Consider the following 18,740-nt stretch of genomic DNA (forward strand, 5'->3'; position numbering starts at 1 on the left):
TGGGACACCTGGCATCCTTGGAAACTTATTGTTTCCTCAATTTTTTTGAGGTTTTCCCCCATATTTCTTAATTCTTTCTCCATTTTTGTAAGGAGCGAAGGCACTCGGCGTTGCCCGTCAGCCCGTCGGGACATTTCTTGCTACTTTTCATGCGGACATTATTCCATAAAGAAGGGTTTTAAGTTTTTGGCCGCCATTTAAAAAGATGGCAACAAATCGAACCCGAAAGACCATTCAGCCCGTCTACAGGTTAAAGGAAATTTTTTTTCCGGGAAATTCCCCATTTTTTCCCACTTGTACAAATGTTTCTTTCCTCAGTGCCATTGTTCCGGCGGCCTCCAACGTAAAAATTTATCGTTACCTGGGACACCTGGCATCCTTGGAAACTTATTGTTTCCTCAATTTTTTTGAGGTTTTCCCCCATATTTCTTGATTCTTTCTCCATTTTTGTAAGGAGCGAAGGCACTCGGCGTTGCCCGTCAGCCCGTCGGGACATTTCTTGCTACTTTTCATGCGGACATTATTCCATAAAGAAGGGTTTTAAGTTTTTGGCCGCCATTTAAAAAGATGGCAACAAATCGAACCCGAAAGACCATTCAGCCCGTCTACAGGTTAAAGGAAATTTTTTTTCCGGGAAATTCCCCATTTTTTTGCCACTTGTACAAATGTTTCTTTCCTCAGTGCCATGGTTCCGGCGGCCTCCAACGTAAAAATTTATCGTTACCTGGGACACATGGCATCCTTGGAAACTTATTGTTTCCTCAATTTTTTTGAGGATTTCCCCCATATTTCTTAATTCTTTCTCCATTTTTGTAAGGAGCGAAGGCACTCGGCGTTGCCCGTCAGCCCGTCGGGACATTTCTTGCTTATTTTCATGCGGACATTATTCCATAAAGAAGGGTTTTAAGTTTTTGGCCGCCATTTAAAAAGACGGCAACAAATCGAACCCGAAAGACCATTTAGCCCGTCTACAGGTTAAAGGAAATTTTCTTCCGGGAAATTCCCCATTTTTTGCCACTTGTACAAATGTTTCTTTCCTCAGTGCCATTATTCCGGCGGCCTCCAACGTAAAAATTTATCGTTACCTGACATTATTCCATAAAGAAGGGTTTTAAGTTTTTGGCCGCCATTTAAATAGATGGCAACAAATCGAACCCGAAAGACCATTTAGCCCGTCTACAGGTTAAAGGAAATTTTTTTTCCGGGAAATTCCCCATTTTTTTGCCACTTGTACAAATGTTTCTTTCCTCAGTGCCATTGTTCCGGCGGCCTCCAACGTAAAAATTTATCGTTACCTGGGACACCTGGCATCCTTGGAAACTTATTGTTTCCTCAATTTTTTTGAGGTTTTCCCCCATATTTCTTAATTCTTTCTCCATTTTTGTAAGGAGCGAAGGCACTCGGCGTTGCCCGTCAGCCCGTCGGGACATTTCTTGCTACTTTTCATGCGGACATTATTCCATAAAGAAGGGTTTTAAGTTTTTGGCCGCCATTTAAAAAGATGGCAACAAATCGAACCCGAAAGACCATTCAGCCCGTCTACAGGTTAAAGGAAATTTTTTTTCCGGGAAATTCCCCATTTTTTCCCACTTGTACAAATGTTTCTTTCCTCAGTGCCATTGTTCCGGCGGCCTCCAACGTAAAAATTTATCGTTACCTGGGACACCTGGCATCCTTGGAAACTTATTGTTTCCTCAATTTTTTTGAGGTTTTCCCCCATATTTCTTGATTCTTTCTCCATTTTTGTAAGGAGCGAAGGCACTCGGCGTTGCCCGTCAGCCCGTCGGGACATTTCTTGCTACTTTTCATGCGGACATTATTCCATAAAGAAGGGTTTTAAGTTTTTGGCCGCCATTTAAAAAGATGGCAACAAATCGAACCCGAAAGACCATTCAGCCCGTCTACAGGTTAAAGGAAATTTTTTTTCCGGGAAATTCCCCATTTTTTTGCCACTTGTACAAATGTTTCTTTCCTCAGTGCCATGGTTCCGGCGGCCTCCAACGTAAAAATTTATCGTTACCTGGGACACATGGCATCCTTGGAAACTTATTGTTTCCTCAATTTTTTTGAGGTTTTCCCCCATATTTCTTAATTCTTTCTCCATTTTTGTAAGGAGCGAAGGCACTCGGCGTTGCCCGTCAGCCTGTCGGGACATTTCTTGCTACTTTTCATGCGGACATTATTCCATAAAGAAGGGTTTTAAGTTTTTGGCCGCCATTTAAAAAGATGGCAACAAATCGAACCCGAAAGACCATTCAGCCCGTCTACAGGTTAAAGGAAATTTTCTTCCGGGAAATTCCCCATTTTTTGCCACTTGTACAAATGTTTCTTTCCTCAGTGCCATTATTCCGGCGGCCTCCAACGTAAAAAGTTATCGTTACCTGGGACACCTGGCATCCTTGGAAACTTATTGTTTCCTCAATTTTTTTGAGGATTTCCCCCATATTTCTTAATTCTTTCTCCATTTTTGTAAGGAGCGAAGGCACTCGGCGTTGCCCGTCAGCCCGTCGGGACATTTCTTGCTTATTTTCATGCGGACATTATTCGATAAAGAAGGGTTTTAAGTTTTTGGCCGCCATTTAAAAAGATGGCAACAAATCGAACCCGAAAGACCATTTAGCCCGTCTACAGGTTAAAGGAAATTTTTTTCCGGGAAATTCCCCATTTTTTTTGCCACTTGTACAAATGTTTCTTTCCTCAGTGCCATTGTTCCGGCGCCTCCAACGTAAAAATTTATCGTTACCTGACATTAATCCATAAAGAAGGGTTTTAAGTTTTTGGCCGCCATTTAAAAAGATGGCAACAAATCGAACCCGAAAGACCATTCAGCCCGTCTACAGGTTAAAGGAAATTTTTTTTCCGGGAAATTCCCCATTTTTTTCCCACTTGTACAAATGTTTCTTTCCTCAGTGCCATTGTTCCGGCGGCCTCCAACGTAAAAATTTATCGTTACCTGGGACACCTGGCATCCTTGGAAACTTATTGTTTCCTCAATTTTTTTGAGGATTTCCCCCATATTTCTTAATTCTTTCTCCATTTTTGTAAGGAGCGAAAGCACTCGGCGTTGCCCGTCAGCCCGTCGGGACATTTCTTGCTTATTTTCATGCGGACATTATTCGATAAAGAAGGGTTTTAAGTTTTTGGCCGCCATTTAAAAAGATGGCAACAAATCGAACCCGAAAGACCATTTAGCCCGTCTACAGGTTAAAGGAAATTTTTTTCCGGGAAATTCCCCATTTTTTTGCCACTTGTACAAATGTTTCTTTCCTCAGTGCCATTGTTCCGGCGGCCTCCAACGTAAAAATTTCTCGTTACCTGACATTAATCCATAAAGAAGGGTTTTAAGTTTTTGGCCGCCATTTAAAAAGATGGCAACAAATCGAACCCGAAAGACCATTCAGCCCGTCTACAGGTTAAAGGAAATTTTTTTCCGGGAAATTCCCCATTTTTTTCCCACTTGTACAAATGTTTCTTTCCTCAGTGCCATTGTTCCGGCGGCCTCCAACGTAAAAATTTATCGTTACCTGGGACACCTGGCATCCTTGGAAACTTATTGTTTCCTCAATTTTTTTGAGGATTTCCCCCATATTTCTTAATTCTTTCTCCATTTTTGTAAGGAGCGAAGGCACTCGGCGTTGCCCGTCAGCCCGTCGGGACATTTCTTGCTTATTTTCATGCAGACATTATTCGATAAAGAAGGGTTTTAAGTTTTTGGCCGATGGCAACAAATCGAACCCGAAAGACCATTTAGCCCGTCTACAGGTTAAAGGAAATTTTTTTTCCGGGAAATTCCCCATTTTTTTGCCACTTGTACAAATGTTTCTTTGCTCAGTGCCATTATTCCGGCGGCCTCCAACGTAAAAATTTATCGTTACCTGACATTATTCCATAAAGAAGGGTTTTAAGTTTTTGGCCGCCATTTAAATAGATGGCAACAAATCGAACCCGAAAGACCATTCAGCCCGTCTACAGGTTAAAGGAAATTTTCTTCCGAGAAATTCCCCATTTTTTGCCACTTGTACAAATTTTTCTTTCCTCAGTGCCATTATTCCGGCGGCCTCCAACGTAAAAAGTTATCGTTACCTGGGACACCTGGCATCCTTGGAAACTTATTGTTTCCTCAATTTTTTTGAGGATTTCCCCCATATTTCTTAATTCTTTCTCCATTTTTGTAAGGAGCGAAGGCACTCGGCGTTGCCCGTCAGCCCGTCGGGACATTTCTTGCTTATTTTCATGCGGACATTATTCGATAAAGAAGGGTTTTAAGTTTTTGGCCGCCATTTAAAAAGATGGCAGCAAATCGAACCCGAAAGACCATTTAGCCCGTCTACAGGTTAAAGGAAATTTTTTTCCGGGAAATTCCCCATTTTTTGCCACTTGTACAAATGTTTCTTTCCTCAGTGCCATTGTTCCGGCGGCCTCCAACGTAAAAATTTATCGTTACCTGACATTAATCCATAAAGAAGGGTTTTAAGTTTTTGGCCGCCATTTAAAAAGATGGCAACAAATCGAACCCGAAAGACCATTCAGCCCGTCTACAGGTTAAAGGAAATTTTTTTTCCGGGAAATTCCCCATTTTTTTCCCACTTGTACAAATGTTTCTTTCCTCAGTGCCATTGTTCCGGCGGCCTCCAACGTAAAAATTTATCGTTACCTGGGACACCTGGCATCCTTGGAAACTTATTGTTTCCTCAATTTTTTTGAGGATTTCCCCCATATTTCTTAATTCTTTCTCCATTTTTGTAAGGAGCGAAGGCACTCGGCGTTGCCCGTCAGCCCGTCGGGACATTTCTTGCTTATTTTCATGCAGACATTATTCGATAAAGAAGGGTTTTAAGTTTTTGGCCGCCATTTAAAAAGATGGCAACAAATCGAACCCGAAAGACCATTTAGCCCGTCTACAGGTTAAAGGAATTTTTTTTTCCGGGAAATTCCCCATTTTTTTGCCACTTGTACAAATGTTTCTTTCCTCAGTGCCATTATTCCGGCGGCCTCCAACGTAAAAATTTATCGTTACCTGACATTATTCCATAAAGAAGGGTTTTAAGTTTTTGGCCGCCATTTAAATAGATGGCAACAAATCGAACCCGAAAGACCATTCAGCCCGTCTACAGGTTAAAGGAAATTTTTTTTCCGGGAAATTCCCCATTTTTTTCCCACTTGTACAAATGTTTCTTTCCTCAGTGCCATTGTTCCGGCGGCCTCCAACGTAAAAATTTATCGTTACCTGGGACACCTGGCATCCTTGGAAACTTATTGTTTCCTCAATTTTTTTGAGGATTTCCCCCATATTTCTTAATTCTTTCTCCATCTTTGTAAGGAGCGAAGGCACTCGGCGTTGCCCGTCGGGACATTTCTTGCTTATTTTCATGCAGACATTATTCGATAAAGAAGGGTTTTAAGTTTTTGGCCGCCATTTAAAAAGATGGCAACAAATCGAACCCGAAAGACCATTTAGCCCGTCTACAGGTTAAAGGAAATTTTTTTCCGGGAAATTCCCCATTTTTTTGCCACTTGTACAAATGTTTCTTTCCTCAGTGCCATTATTCCGGCGGCCTCCAACGTAAAAATTTATCGTTACCTGACATTATTCCATAAAGAAGGGTTTTAAGTTTTTGGCCGCCATTTAAATAGATGGCAACAAATCGAACCCGAAAGACCATTTAGCCCGTCTACAGGTTAAAGGAAATTTTTTTCCGGGAAATTCCCCATTTTTTGGCCACTTGTACAAATGTTTCTTTCCTCAGTGCCATTGTTCCGGCGGCCTCCAACGTAAAAATTTATCGTTACCTGACATTAATCCATAAAGAAGGGTTTTAAGTTTTTGGCCGCCATTTAAAAAGATGGCAACAAATCGAACCCGAAAGACCATTCAGCCCGTCTACAGGTTAAAGGAAATATTTTTTCCGGGAAATTCCCCATTTTTTTCCCACTTGTAGAAATGTTTCTTTCCTCAGTGCCATTGTTCCGGCGGCCTCCAACGTAAAAATTTATCGTTACCTGGGACACCTGGCATCCTTGGAAACTTATTGTTTCCTCAATTTTTTTGAGGATTTCCCCCATATTTCTTAATTCTTTCTCCATTTTTGTAAGGAGCGAAGGCACTCGGCGTTGCCCGTCAGCCCGTCGGGACATTTCTTGCTTATTTTCATGCGGACATTATTCGATAAAGAAGGGTTTTAAGTTTTTGGCAGCTATTTAAAAAGATGGCAACAAATCGAACCCGAAAGACCATTTAGCCCGTCTACAGGTTAAAGGAAATTTTTTTCCGGGAAATTCCCCATTTTTTTGCCACTTGTACTAATGTTTCTTTCCTCAGTGCCATTGTTCCGGTGGCCTCCAACGTAAAAATTTATCGTTCCCTGGGACACCTGGCATCCTTGGAAACTTATTGTTTCCCCAATTTTTTTGAGGTTTTCCCCCATATTTCTTAATTCTTTCTACATTTTTGTAAGGAGCGAAGGCACTCGGCGTTGCCCGTCAGCCCGTCGGGACATTTCTTGCTACTTTTCATGCGGACATTATTCCATAAAGAAGGGTTTTAAGTTTTTGGCCGCCATTTAAAAAGACGGCAACAAATCGAACCCGAAAGACCATTTAGCCCGTCTACAGGTTAAAGGAAATTTTCTTCCGGGAAATTCCCCATTTTTTGCCACTTGTACAAATGTTTCTTTCCTCAGTGCCATTATTCCGGCGGCCTCCAACGTAAAAATTTATCGTTACCTGACATTATTCCATAAAGAAGGGTTTTAAGTTTTTGGCCGCCATTTAAAAAGATGGCAACAAAAAGAACCCGAAAGACCATTCAGCCCGTCTAATAACTAAATATTAATAATAAAATAAGGTAACAAGTCTTAGATCTCAAAATAAGGTATTCAAGGCATAAATCGGAATTCTTTATATATTTAAAATGACAGAGCAAACAATTGATGTTATTGTATGCTAAAGAACATTATTTTTTATTTACGCGTTAGTTTATAGGTATGGAATAGGTCAAAAAATGGCCATAAAGTTAGTTTTTTATGTTATATTGCAGTAACGAAGTACCTTTATTCATAACTTTTGTTGAAGTTTCTACTTGGCAACAGACAAAATGGTTAATTGCTTTGTATGCAATCTCAGAAACGCTAACCGCCGAGTTAATGGTATAAACGCCGACGAAAATATTGTTCAGCGTCGATTCGAGCTGGCCAGAGATCATCGTGATGCACGTTTGCACAATGTGCGAGATCCCAATGACGATGACCGCCTTTGTATTAACTGTGATAGGAGAATAGTCACAATTATGGCTGATGAAAATGACCCTTCGGCAATAATACTTAAAGTGTTAGTTCAAAGGTCTACACGCCTATGTTTTGTATGCCATGAAATCTGTGGCACCAGATCCTCTCTGCTGATGAGGTGCGATTTTTACGTAAAGACCGACATATATATTCCTACTGGTTTTAGATGCTGTGCTCAGCATTTAACGAATCTAGGTTGCCTGCAGCTACAGTTTGTGGAAAATCATAATTATGTGAAACGTGGCGTTAAACTGTTGGGCAGGGATGTTTCTGATTGGTTTGAAGCACTCAGAGAAGCGACAATGCGTTCTCAGAGGGACAAATACAACGACGAAGATAACTTCTCAGAAAATGATTTTAAGGCATTAACATCATTAACCAAAGATCAGTTCGGGGTAGTATTCAGATCTTGCGGACCGGTTGAAATGTACGGTAACAGACGTTTGCCAACCAAAAAAGACATGATGATGTTTTTCATGAAACTTCGGCAAGGGCTTTCTGATGATTTTCTAAAAGCCGAAATGACTTATTCGTCTCGTCAGGCAGTAAGTTTAGCTGTGTCAATAATTCGGACGAGCTTGATGGAAACATTTGTGCCACAGAACCTTGGTGTCGATTCTATGGAAGCTAGAAACCGTGAACAATTTATTCAAGCACATGTCACCGATTTTGCTAACCGCTTGTACAATCCAAACCCCGAAGAACGGGTGGCAATTCTGTACCCTGATTGTACCTACCTTAAAGCTCCGAAGAGTTCCCATTTCCGAGTAGCAAGGCAATCATACTCTATGCATAAAAAATACACGTTGCTCAAGGCCGGACTCGTTGTAGCCCCCGATGGCTACATCTTGGATGTACGTGGTCCATATTTTTCAGACGCCAGACACAACGATGCAGCGATCCTAATGCACGACATGAACCCTGATATAGAAAGGGATAGGGGTGCTATTCGTGAATGGCTCCGGGAAAACGACATTTTTGTTGTTGACAGAGGGTATAGAGATGCTCTCCATTTCCTGGATGGGTTGGGATTAAACCATGAAATGCCAGCTTTGTTGCCAAGGGGTCAACGGCAGTTCACGACATTAGAGGCAAATCAATCGAGAAAAATCACCAAAACCCGTTGGATTGTGGAGAGTCGGAACGGACACCTAAAGAGCATTTTCAAAATGTTTCGGGACATGATTCCAATGCAGCACTGCGAACGTCTTGGTGATTTCTTAAGGATTGCTTGCGCTATAATTAACAGATTTCATCCACCAATACTCATGCAAGGTGCCGATGATGACCTAGCGCGTAGAATGCTTGAACTAGCACAGCGACCAAATACGTTACAAGAACGGGTGATAAACGAAAGACTCCACTTGCGACAGGGGAACGGTCGTTGGAATCCAATGGATGAAAATCAGTTAGAGGGATTTCCGGTTTTACCGTTGGAATACATTCGAGATAAAACATTTGGCACATACCAGGTAAAACTAGCTCCTTCATATATTCAGGATCGTACTCAGCGAGATATCGCCAACGAGTTTCATTTAGAAACACAAGAGTTTGAAGCTGGATTGATACGAGGAAAAATATATTCACGTTTCACACAAGCTGTGAAGCATACATTTTATATATCCTACACTGAACAACAACAGCCGCAACTAATAGAAGGTCCGCAACCAGAACCAATCCTCCAAACGTATTGCACTTGCAAGGCAGGTGCTCGCACACTGGGAGTCTGCGCCCACGTTGCAAGTGTTCTATGGTATTTTGGATATGCCCGCCACCAAGAAACTGTGAAATATCCCACGGACAATCTATTAAGAGCCGTGCTTGACGCTGCCAATAGGGATGAACACGGAGCGATAGCGGTTTAGCGCGACAATTCCATTCAGGCAAAAGTGTAAGCATGTGCAAGTTCACCATTACTGCTGTATTCGCCAATAGCCTAATAGATCTAACCGGGTTAAACTGCATGTTACAAACAAAGAACTTTAAGTGGTATAGCTTTTTGGCCTACTCGCATTATGTATATTTTATCTTGTTCAACTTTCAGCCTCTCTCTTGTCTTAGTCCTCTAGTAATGAATTAATCATAGTTTAATAAATAAATACTGTTATGCTATCTACTTGAGTTGTCACTGTCATTGCAGATAGTATCGTGAAAAAAAAATCGTGCGATGATCTGGATTCGAACCGAGGTAAAAATATCACCAGGCAAACGTTCTATCTACATACCTATACTCACACAGAGAATGTTGTTCATCATAGCAAAATAAAGGGTAGCGAAAATAATGTTATAGCCTGTAAAAGACTACACTAAGTAATTGTCCAACTTCAACTTCAATTACCGATCAAACTATGGTAGCTAGGGAAAAACGCCCACGGAAACTTTTGATCAGCTGACAAAGCTTAACAACATACATAAATTTTAAAAAAATCCGTAGAAAGCCATTTTCCATAGAAAAAGTGCGATGTCCTTTCCCATGTTATTTCTATAGGAAAAATTCCTGTTTTTCATAAAAAGGTGTGAAAAGTTTTATGGAAATGAAAACCACCCTTGGCAATTTTATTTTTTATAAAATTAACTAATTAATGGATCTCTTTGAAATTTTAACCACATATTGTGGGCCAGAATTGTAGTTCTGTGGAATTTTTTCAAAACTGTTAATGCAATACAAAAAAATCTAAATCCAAACAAAAAATCCTCCTTATACATTAAGAGCAGTATGAAGTCATATCTAAGAGAGCTACCGCTCTCTCAGAATAAGTGTTATCGGCCCATCTCTAGTGGTCAGTTCCTATGATGCACCATTACCCAGATTATCCAATGTTTTGCAGCGTTACGCTAGTCCCGAGCCAGGAACAACGTTGGGGTGCGAAAGTAGGTGATTCGTGGGATGGACTCTTCGGTATGCTTCAAAGAAATGTCAGTTGTAGTGTATATTGAATATGAAATAAATATCGAAAACTAATAATATATTGTTTCCCATCTTAAGGAGGCGGATTTTTGCTTGGTTCCAATAATATTATACAGGGATCGTTTCAATGACTTTGCTACTACGCATCCATTTCTGATTTCAAAGTTGCAAATATTATTCGGAACAAATGCTACAAACGAAAATAATCTTTACTCAGTTGTCGACAAATGGGTAATTTACAGGGTTCGAATAAAAAACCGGCGGGTTTTATTGGCTTTTACCCACCATAAAATGGGAAGCCCTCATATGAGCGGTTCCCATATGAGCGGATTCCATAATAGCCGTCCTCATATCAGCAGTTCCCTAAATAGCGGTTTCCCGAAATGGCAGTTTACCCGTTACAACAGTTACCGATACAGCGGTTCTCGTAAACGCGGCGTACCATTACAGCAGCTCTCTAGAGGGCAGAAAAACAGGAATGCGAAAAACGACTGTTGTTTGTTATGGTGTACGCTATGTTATATGAACTTAAATAGAACTAGGTCAGATATGGTTAGCTTCAAGTTGATTATTTGAGCCCCCAATAGTGTTAGGTTAGGTTTGGTCAGGTCAGGTTAGGTTGGATAGGGTTCGGTTCGGTTTGGTTTGGTAAGGTTAGGTTGGGTTTGGTTTGGTTAGGTTAAAGCTGATTATTTCAATTAAATAGCATTAGGTCAGGTTAGGTTAGGTTGGGTTTCTTAGGTTTCGTTTTGATTGGTTAGACTTAGGTTAGTAATATTTTGGAAATGGTGTAACAATGTTACGCCTTTTCCAAAATATTGTTGTTTATCTTCATTCACTCCCCAAATAATAATATGCCTTTTCTAAAAATTACTGTTTACAATTATCTACTTCCGAAGTAAAATAAGCTTTCTTGAAATATTTTCTATCCTGGTATTAGAATTGTATACTGATACAGCCTGAAGAATAGTGCAATAATTAAGTGTACTTTAAAAACACGATCCGTTAGTAGATCACATTACTGACTAAATGATCACAGAACAAGGTAGTTTTCGAAAACAACGAATATAACTGTATTGTTAAGAAATACTGGACAAAATTGTAAAGGACGCTCCTGGCTCTATCTTAAAAATAGAAGATAGTTCTCGTACAAATAAAATGGCGCTACGCAGCAGCACTTAGCAATCGCCTACCGAAGAGTAGGGGCGTGCGCGAGGTACATTGGGAGAGATACGGTGCCGCAGGTCGCCCATCACCATTTTCTATCCATCTCAACTCGCTTATCTCTGTCACAACCCCCGCGACTTCCAACCACTAGCATAGCCCACTCGATCACGCTCTCTTTTCCCCGACTACATATTTTGAAGATGGCACTTTTTAGGCGTATTAACAATCTTGGATCATCTTTGTGAACTTTTAGGGTAGCCCTGACTATATTTTGTTTAAGGTTTTAAGCTTAATATCAAACAGACGTTAGTTTTTGCTGCATAAAAGTTTGAAATTGACAATCTCGGATCGTTATTGTGAAGTTTTAAGGATATCCGAATTTCATATTGGCTTTATGACAATTTTGAGTTAAATGTTAAACGGACATAAATCAGCATCTTTAAAAAATTTGGAAAATTGTCAATTTGGTCCTATTTCTGGGGTAAAAAATTTTATCATGTTAATTACAATAAGAATACAATCTTTTATTGATTTTTTTTTTTTTAAGTATCATTATAAATAAATGTCTGATTGAGCTAAATTTATGGTCCCCTTTATATATGTTTCTGCTTAGTGCAGATTTTGAAAATGTAAAACAGTTTCTTAACATTCTAAATTAAAATGAAGACTGAAGGAACAGATATTAATCAAAAATGTCTTGATTAGAATCAAGACCTAAAAAGTATCGATAAGACTGAGGTTATCACTTGTCTGAAGGATCAGATATTAATTTTTCTTTTTAATTGAAACTTAAATGCATGCTTAAGAAAAAACAACGTTCCATTACCGTTTTCCGTTGAAATAAATAATTTTACTGGTAATCAATTTCAAAAATTTACTTATCTCGGCTTTTCGACCACAATTCCATTCCCCGAAAACTTTTTATCATTACATTAATTACTTTTGGGAGATAACGTGTCAAAATAGCCTATAAAACAATAAAAAACTGTAATAGCGGTCTGTTTAGCCATGACAACAACCTTTTAAAAGTTACAAGGACTATATAACCCTTTCGAGACTAACAGGACCTGAGCAAACTATAGCTTAACCTGCTACTAGTACGACTAGGGAGAATTGATGTAAACTGGAGTTGAAATTTCATCATGTGCGACCTCGGCCTTGAAACTCTCCCATAGTCCCAGTGTGTGTAGAACTTAATTTTTTCGCTGTTATCTGCCAAAATCAATCTTTCATGGTAGTGCTGCCTCCTCACTTGAATTTTTCATGAAATATTAAGGTTTGAACGAGCAAAATTCTAGATTACCATTTTCACTACCATGTCCCTCTGCTAACTTGAAGCAAACTTTCCTCTCTTTTTGCTGCTCATTACCGGTGCCATTCCCTTGACTTTCTGTTCGTTATAACTACTATCATGAGTTTATTTAATTCAAACCAAAATATAAAAAAATTGTTTTTTTTTCCTTTTGTGCTACTTAGAATTTACAAATGTTGTCCGTGCCATATCAAATAGTCTCTAACCATTGTTAGAAACTAGAGAGAGAAATTGGGCAGTAACACTGATCATGCCCTGAACTATGAGAAAGAACAATACGACGGTTGACTAAAGTACACTTGATATTACATCATTTTGCAAAACCGCGAGTAAAAATCTTACTGTCCCTATTGAATTTGGCGCCATTGGTTTTAGAATAATTAAAATGTTCCACTGCGAAGCGTGCCGGTCACGAATGGGGATGTAACGTCTTTAGGAACCTTTCAAAATGCAAAACCATGCACGTACTCTCCCAAAAGTAATTAATGTAATGATAAAATGTTTTCGGGGAATGGAATTGTGGTCGAAAAGCCGAGATAAGTAAATTTTTGAAATTGATTACCAGTAAAATAATTTATTTCAACGGAAAACGGTAATGGAACGTTGTTTTTTTCTTAAGCATGCACTTAAGTTTCAATTAAAAAGAAAAATTAATTCAATACTGGCGCCATTATTATTTCTTTCAGGTATCATAATGCGTGACAAACTAAAAGGTAAAATCCTACCACCATCTTCTCCAAGCATCCCAAGAAAAACAGGACTTAGCGAATTTAAGAACCTGCCGTTTTTATTTATTTAGTTCCTAATCGAGTCAGTTACTATCGCTTAGAATGCCGAAAGTTTTATTGAAGAGGTTCAGAACCTTCCATATTTTTAAGATGTGGGAAACAAATATTACAAAGACCAAAAAAGAAAGGCAATAGATGGGCCGCAATTACTGCAATGTTCAGTTTTTGTCTGTGTACGCTAAGTGAAAACGCTATAATGCTGCCGCTGCCGCTGGGCGGCAACGTAAAAAACTTATCTGACATTTGACGTCCAGCTGCAAAGCAGTTTTTTTTCGGTCAAGTGAAAACCATGCTTTAGTCTCTAGCATTACGAAGTATAGGAAGTGTCATACTTAATCCTACAAACTTATGTTTTAAACCATTAATTATTTCACTTTTCAGGTATTTAAAAGCTAATTACTTTCTAACTATAAAAAAGCTGCTTCTATTTAGGCCCAAAATTTTGGGCTTATATAGTGTACATGATTTGGTGAGCTATTCAAGGCCAAATTTTGGGCCTAAATAGCCTATTATTTTATCAGTACTATTTTCAGGGATAAGGGAGTTGAGATGTATTGGAAATGATGATGGGCGACCTGCGGCACCGTATCTCTCCCAGTGTACCTCGCTCGCACACGCCCCTACCCTTCGGTTCAGTAGGCGATTGCTAAGTGCTGCCGCGTAGCCCCATTTTATTTGTACGAGAACTATCTTCTATTTTTAAGATAGAGCCAGGAGCGTCCTTTACAATTTTGCCCGGTACGACCCTACCTAACCGCTCACGATGCTGGGAGGACTACGGTGCCGTATAAATTCAAATTCAAACTAAGCGCACTTACCCAGCATATTTAGTTTCGTAGCCTAAAATGCGTTCTTTATTATCGGAATCCAATTTCTTGCATTGGGCCTTTAATTCCTCCAATCTTTATTTAATTAAAGAAATACTTGAATTAACGTTTAACGCTTAGATGAAACTAGAAGCTAATATCATTTGAATTCCCGTGAAGTACCAAGACTATTAAACACAGGACTGGAAAAATTATAAGCTAAAAACACATGTTCTTCTAAAGGCATCGGCTGTCAGCAGCTCCCTTAGCAGAGAGTCCCGTAACTGAATTCGACTCCTAAGTCTTTTGTTATGGCCATGGTTTTAATCGACGAAAAAGTTTAAATATTGGTCGCGGCGCGGCACGGCGCGGCGCTAGAGAGACGCTGCCCTATAAGAACCACGCGCCACCCGTATTTAATAGTCTTTGGGCAGACTTAGGGTTCGGACAATATCTTTATATAGAAAATCCCCCTTTTTTCACGCAGCTTATCCCTGACGGCCCATATCAGGGAGCACATTATCCAAAGGAGAGTCAGAGATAGAAGGGGGAAGGTACTTTATAACGGCCGGGCACCATGGCTCTTACGCGCATCTACCTCGGCGCACCGCCGAGGAGTAAGACGTCACGTGATTCTTTGAGAGGGAAATTCAAAAAGGATAAAACCGAAAATGCGGTTAGAGAGAGGCTAACATTACACACTAGAGATCAGCATTCAGCGTGGTTACTGTAGCTTTGTTAGCGGTTAATTTACAATTTTTAATAATTTGTAAGCCTAATAATGGTTTCCTATAAGAAATGTTGTTACAAAAACTGTAACAATAATACGAAAAACTGAAGCCCCAATATTAAATTCATTTCATTCCGGCATTCCCTAAACACAAAACTAGATTTGACCTATGTAAAGATGGATTATTTACTTTATTATAACCATATTTATTATTTTTCTTTGAATATTGAGAGGTTAAAAAATAAAACACTGGTAAGGGTCAGTAGATTAATAACAAGAAAGAAATTTGATAATTACCGTCGCCGAAGCACTGTAGGCACGCACGCGGCACGCACGATTCGCGAAGCGGCTCGAGTATCGGAGTATCACCGAGACACCGACACCGTAAAACTCAAGACTCGGCCGTAATAATGTAAACAAACTTCTCTGACTTTTTTCTCTCTCGGTTGCGCCGATTGCGCATGTGCGCCACGCTCCTAGAGAGCCACTGGCACTGGTAACGTTTTTGAAAGGGGGGCTGACGGAGAATTTGGCCTCTCCGACTCTCCTCTATTTTTGGGCTCACTGCCCATATTTATTTAGCATTACTCGAAGCAATCGTAGTATGACATACCTAACGAAATCCCCGACTTTTTTTTAAAAAACAGCTTTAAATCCCTGACTTTTCCCCCATTTTTTCATATCCCTGACTTATCCAGGTTCTGTTCGAACTCTGAGACTGACTTAAAATCTTTCTATAATCTACAATTATGTCCATACAAACTTACTGAGTTTCAAGCTCTTCAATATTGATATTGATATTGATATATTTTATTTTCCACAATTGTTACATATTTTTGACATGATTAATTAATTGGAATTTCACCGTCCGCCTAAGTAAGACTTGTGTGCGGGCGACATGTTAATCTTTTTAATATTGTTCTCGCGCGCAGGCTAATCTCGCGGCTTTTCATTTTTTCCAGTTCAGTTATATATTAGTTACCAATTCGGTTGTGTATTAATTTCCAGTTCAGTTACATATAAATTACAAATTTAGTTACATATTAATTACAAATTTACTTACATATTAATTACAAATTTAGTTACATATTAATTACAAATTTAGTTACATATTAATTACAAATTTAGTTACATATTAATTACAAATTTAGTTATATATTAATTACAAATTTGGTTATATGTTAATTACAAATTCAGTTCAATGTTAATAAGTTAGTTCTATATAATTATTTCTTATGTAAAATTTAACAGCCATTTTTAATTGATTATAATTTTTTAGACACTTTATGTTCTGAGGCAACTTATTAAAACAACTTATTGCTGTATACGAAGCATGTTTTTGTCCCAGAGAGGTAAACACCCTGGGTAGAGCCAGGCTACCTTTTAAAACTAACTTAGTTTTCCTTCCATGACTAATCGCAGCGGATTTAAATCGCTTGTTAAATCCATCCAGTGGGATATTATACACATATAATTTAGATACCGAGAAAACATTGAATTCTTCATACAAGAGTTTAGTCGGATAATCATATTGTTTATGTAAACAAATACGCAATATAATATTAACGAGAACAACTAATGGGCGTAAAATCGCATAATGCGTATTGCCCCATGCTATTAGACCATATTGAAGTTGCGATTGGACCAAGGCGAAATATACAATTCTTAATAGTTTTAAGTTTAAGAATTTACTCAAGGTTATTAAATTAAATGATACGAATTTTAATATTTTAGTAACATGCTGTACATGAGTATCCCATTTCAGATGACAGTCTATATATAAGCCCAAGTATTTAATAAAATTTACTTGTTCAAGTTTGATACACGAACAGTTTGATGATAAGCAATTCATTTTATGTATTTTCAATTCAAATTCTGGTATGTCAGTAGGCGATCTCATAGAAAAGGTTATATATTTAGTTTTCGGGATATTTAAACTTAGCAAGTTTTTTGCAATACGTTAAATGCCTTTTTAAGACCTATCGAAGCTGCCGAGTATACCTTTTCCCATGTCTCATCTATGTAGATTAGGACGGTATCGTCAGCAAATGATATTAACGAGCTGGATATTTTAGCTTCACAAAAATCATTTATATAGACTAAGAACAGGATGGGGCCCAAAATGGTGCCTAGTGGTACTCCACATTTTACTGATAGAGCTTCACTATATGAATTACCCACGCGCACCATCTGTTTCCTATTACTTAAGTAGCTTTTAAATAACTCAAGGGCAATACCCCTCACACCATAACGCCTAAGTTTTACCAAGAGTATTTCATGGGAAATGGTATCAAACGCTTTTGCTAGATCGAGGAATACTGCCAGGGCTTTTTTACGATTATCAAGTGCATTAGTAATGGTTTTTGTGAAATGGTAAATAGCATCATTGGTGCTGAGATTGTTTTGGAATCCATACTGATTTCCTGATACAATTTTATTCATTATTAATAGCGATTTCCACTGACTGCTCCAAAGAGTGCTCTCAGTGTCAGGATGACGTAACTGCCCTCAGCGAGTTTTGGAGAGAATAGTTTCGTCAGTGGAACACGATCGAGAGGTCAGAGCGCGCTCTGAATAATCAAAATTGGCGCCGGAGACGAAATTGCAATAAAGTGTGTATATCTTGACGCAAATGGGCCGAAACCAATTAATAGAATTAACATTTCAATTAATTTTCAAAAAATCTATTTTGAATAATGATCGACAACGTCTCTGATATAATTATTGGTTTTAGGAAGAGGCGTAATATCTTTAAAGTAATGATAAAACCTCGTATTCTTCATCTTCAGAACTTTAAGATGATTCCAGAAATAAATAAGCATAAGCGAGAGCCTGTCTTCTATGAGATACCCCATGGTCCGCCATTTTAATTTTATTACGTCATACTCGAGCACCGTCGCTCCGTCGAATTTTTCAGAGCACGAAAGAGCAATTCTCGGGCAGTTTTTGGGGTCAGTGGAAAACGCGATTCTGGGCGAGTGTTGCACTCGTGTTCCCAGTGGCGGACGAAAACGCGCCGAGAGTGCACTTAGAGTGCTCTAGTGCAGTCAGTGGAAATCGCTATAAGTAATTCTCTAAACGTTTTTTAAGGCAAGCTTCAAAAAGTTTTGATATTTGGCTGAGTACTGATATAGGCCTGTAATTAGTTAACTTTGAGCGACTACCAGATTTTGGTACAGGTGAGATATGGCTATTTTGAGGGCATCAGGATATATTCCAGTAGAGATAGATTTATTTATTATGTGTTTTAGGGGTTTAACTATATAATTTGCAATCGATTTAAGTACCATCGCACTGATATTATCATATCCAGTAGCGGTTGAATTTTTTAATTTATTAATTTCTCTGGTAAGTTCGTTTAATCTTTAATTTGTATTTCTCCGGCTTGCGCCCTCACTTCTTCGCGTAACATGGAACTTTGGTCCACAAGCGAGGCGCGCTTTCCAATACTATCTTGTAGTTCATGGATTAAACGTGCCATCTAGAATTAAGAAAAACAAAGTATATAGTTGAACTGGATAGTGAACTCCGTGCTGACGTCCCCTTAGAATAGAAATCGATAGTAGAGAGTTGAGGGTATAGATAATTTTCAATGGAAAAACACGAGCGGCTCCGAGACCGAGGCGCGTCTTCCATCTATCCAGTCGCTCCCGGATTGATCGCAACCGCTCCGACACGAGAAAGTCTGATGACGTCACAAAACCGCTCTGAAAATACTTTCGTCTTTCATTGGGAGCAACTAGATC

General features: G+C 39.0%; 1 protein-coding gene across 1 annotated transcript; it reads left to right on the plus strand.

The window, feature by feature from the left end:
* The first annotated feature begins 7,093 nt into the window (after positions 1–7,093).
* Positions 7,094–9,148, plus strand: LOC149666694 (uncharacterized). The gene has a single exon (XM_089841610.1). The coding sequence runs from the start codon at positions 7,094–7,096 to the stop codon at positions 9,146–9,148; it is 2,055 nt and encodes a 684-aa protein (XP_089697736.1).
* Positions 9,149–18,740: the final 9,592 nt, after the last annotated feature.

The sequence above is a fragment of the Phalangium opilio genome, unplaced genomic scaffold (genome assembly GCF_054372755.1).
Source record: "Phalangium opilio isolate 3A_F unplaced genomic scaffold, DU_Popi_V2 ptg000060l_1, whole genome shotgun sequence".
In the NCBI taxonomy this organism is placed as follows: domain Eukaryota; kingdom Metazoa; phylum Arthropoda; class Arachnida; order Opiliones; family Phalangiidae; genus Phalangium; species Phalangium opilio.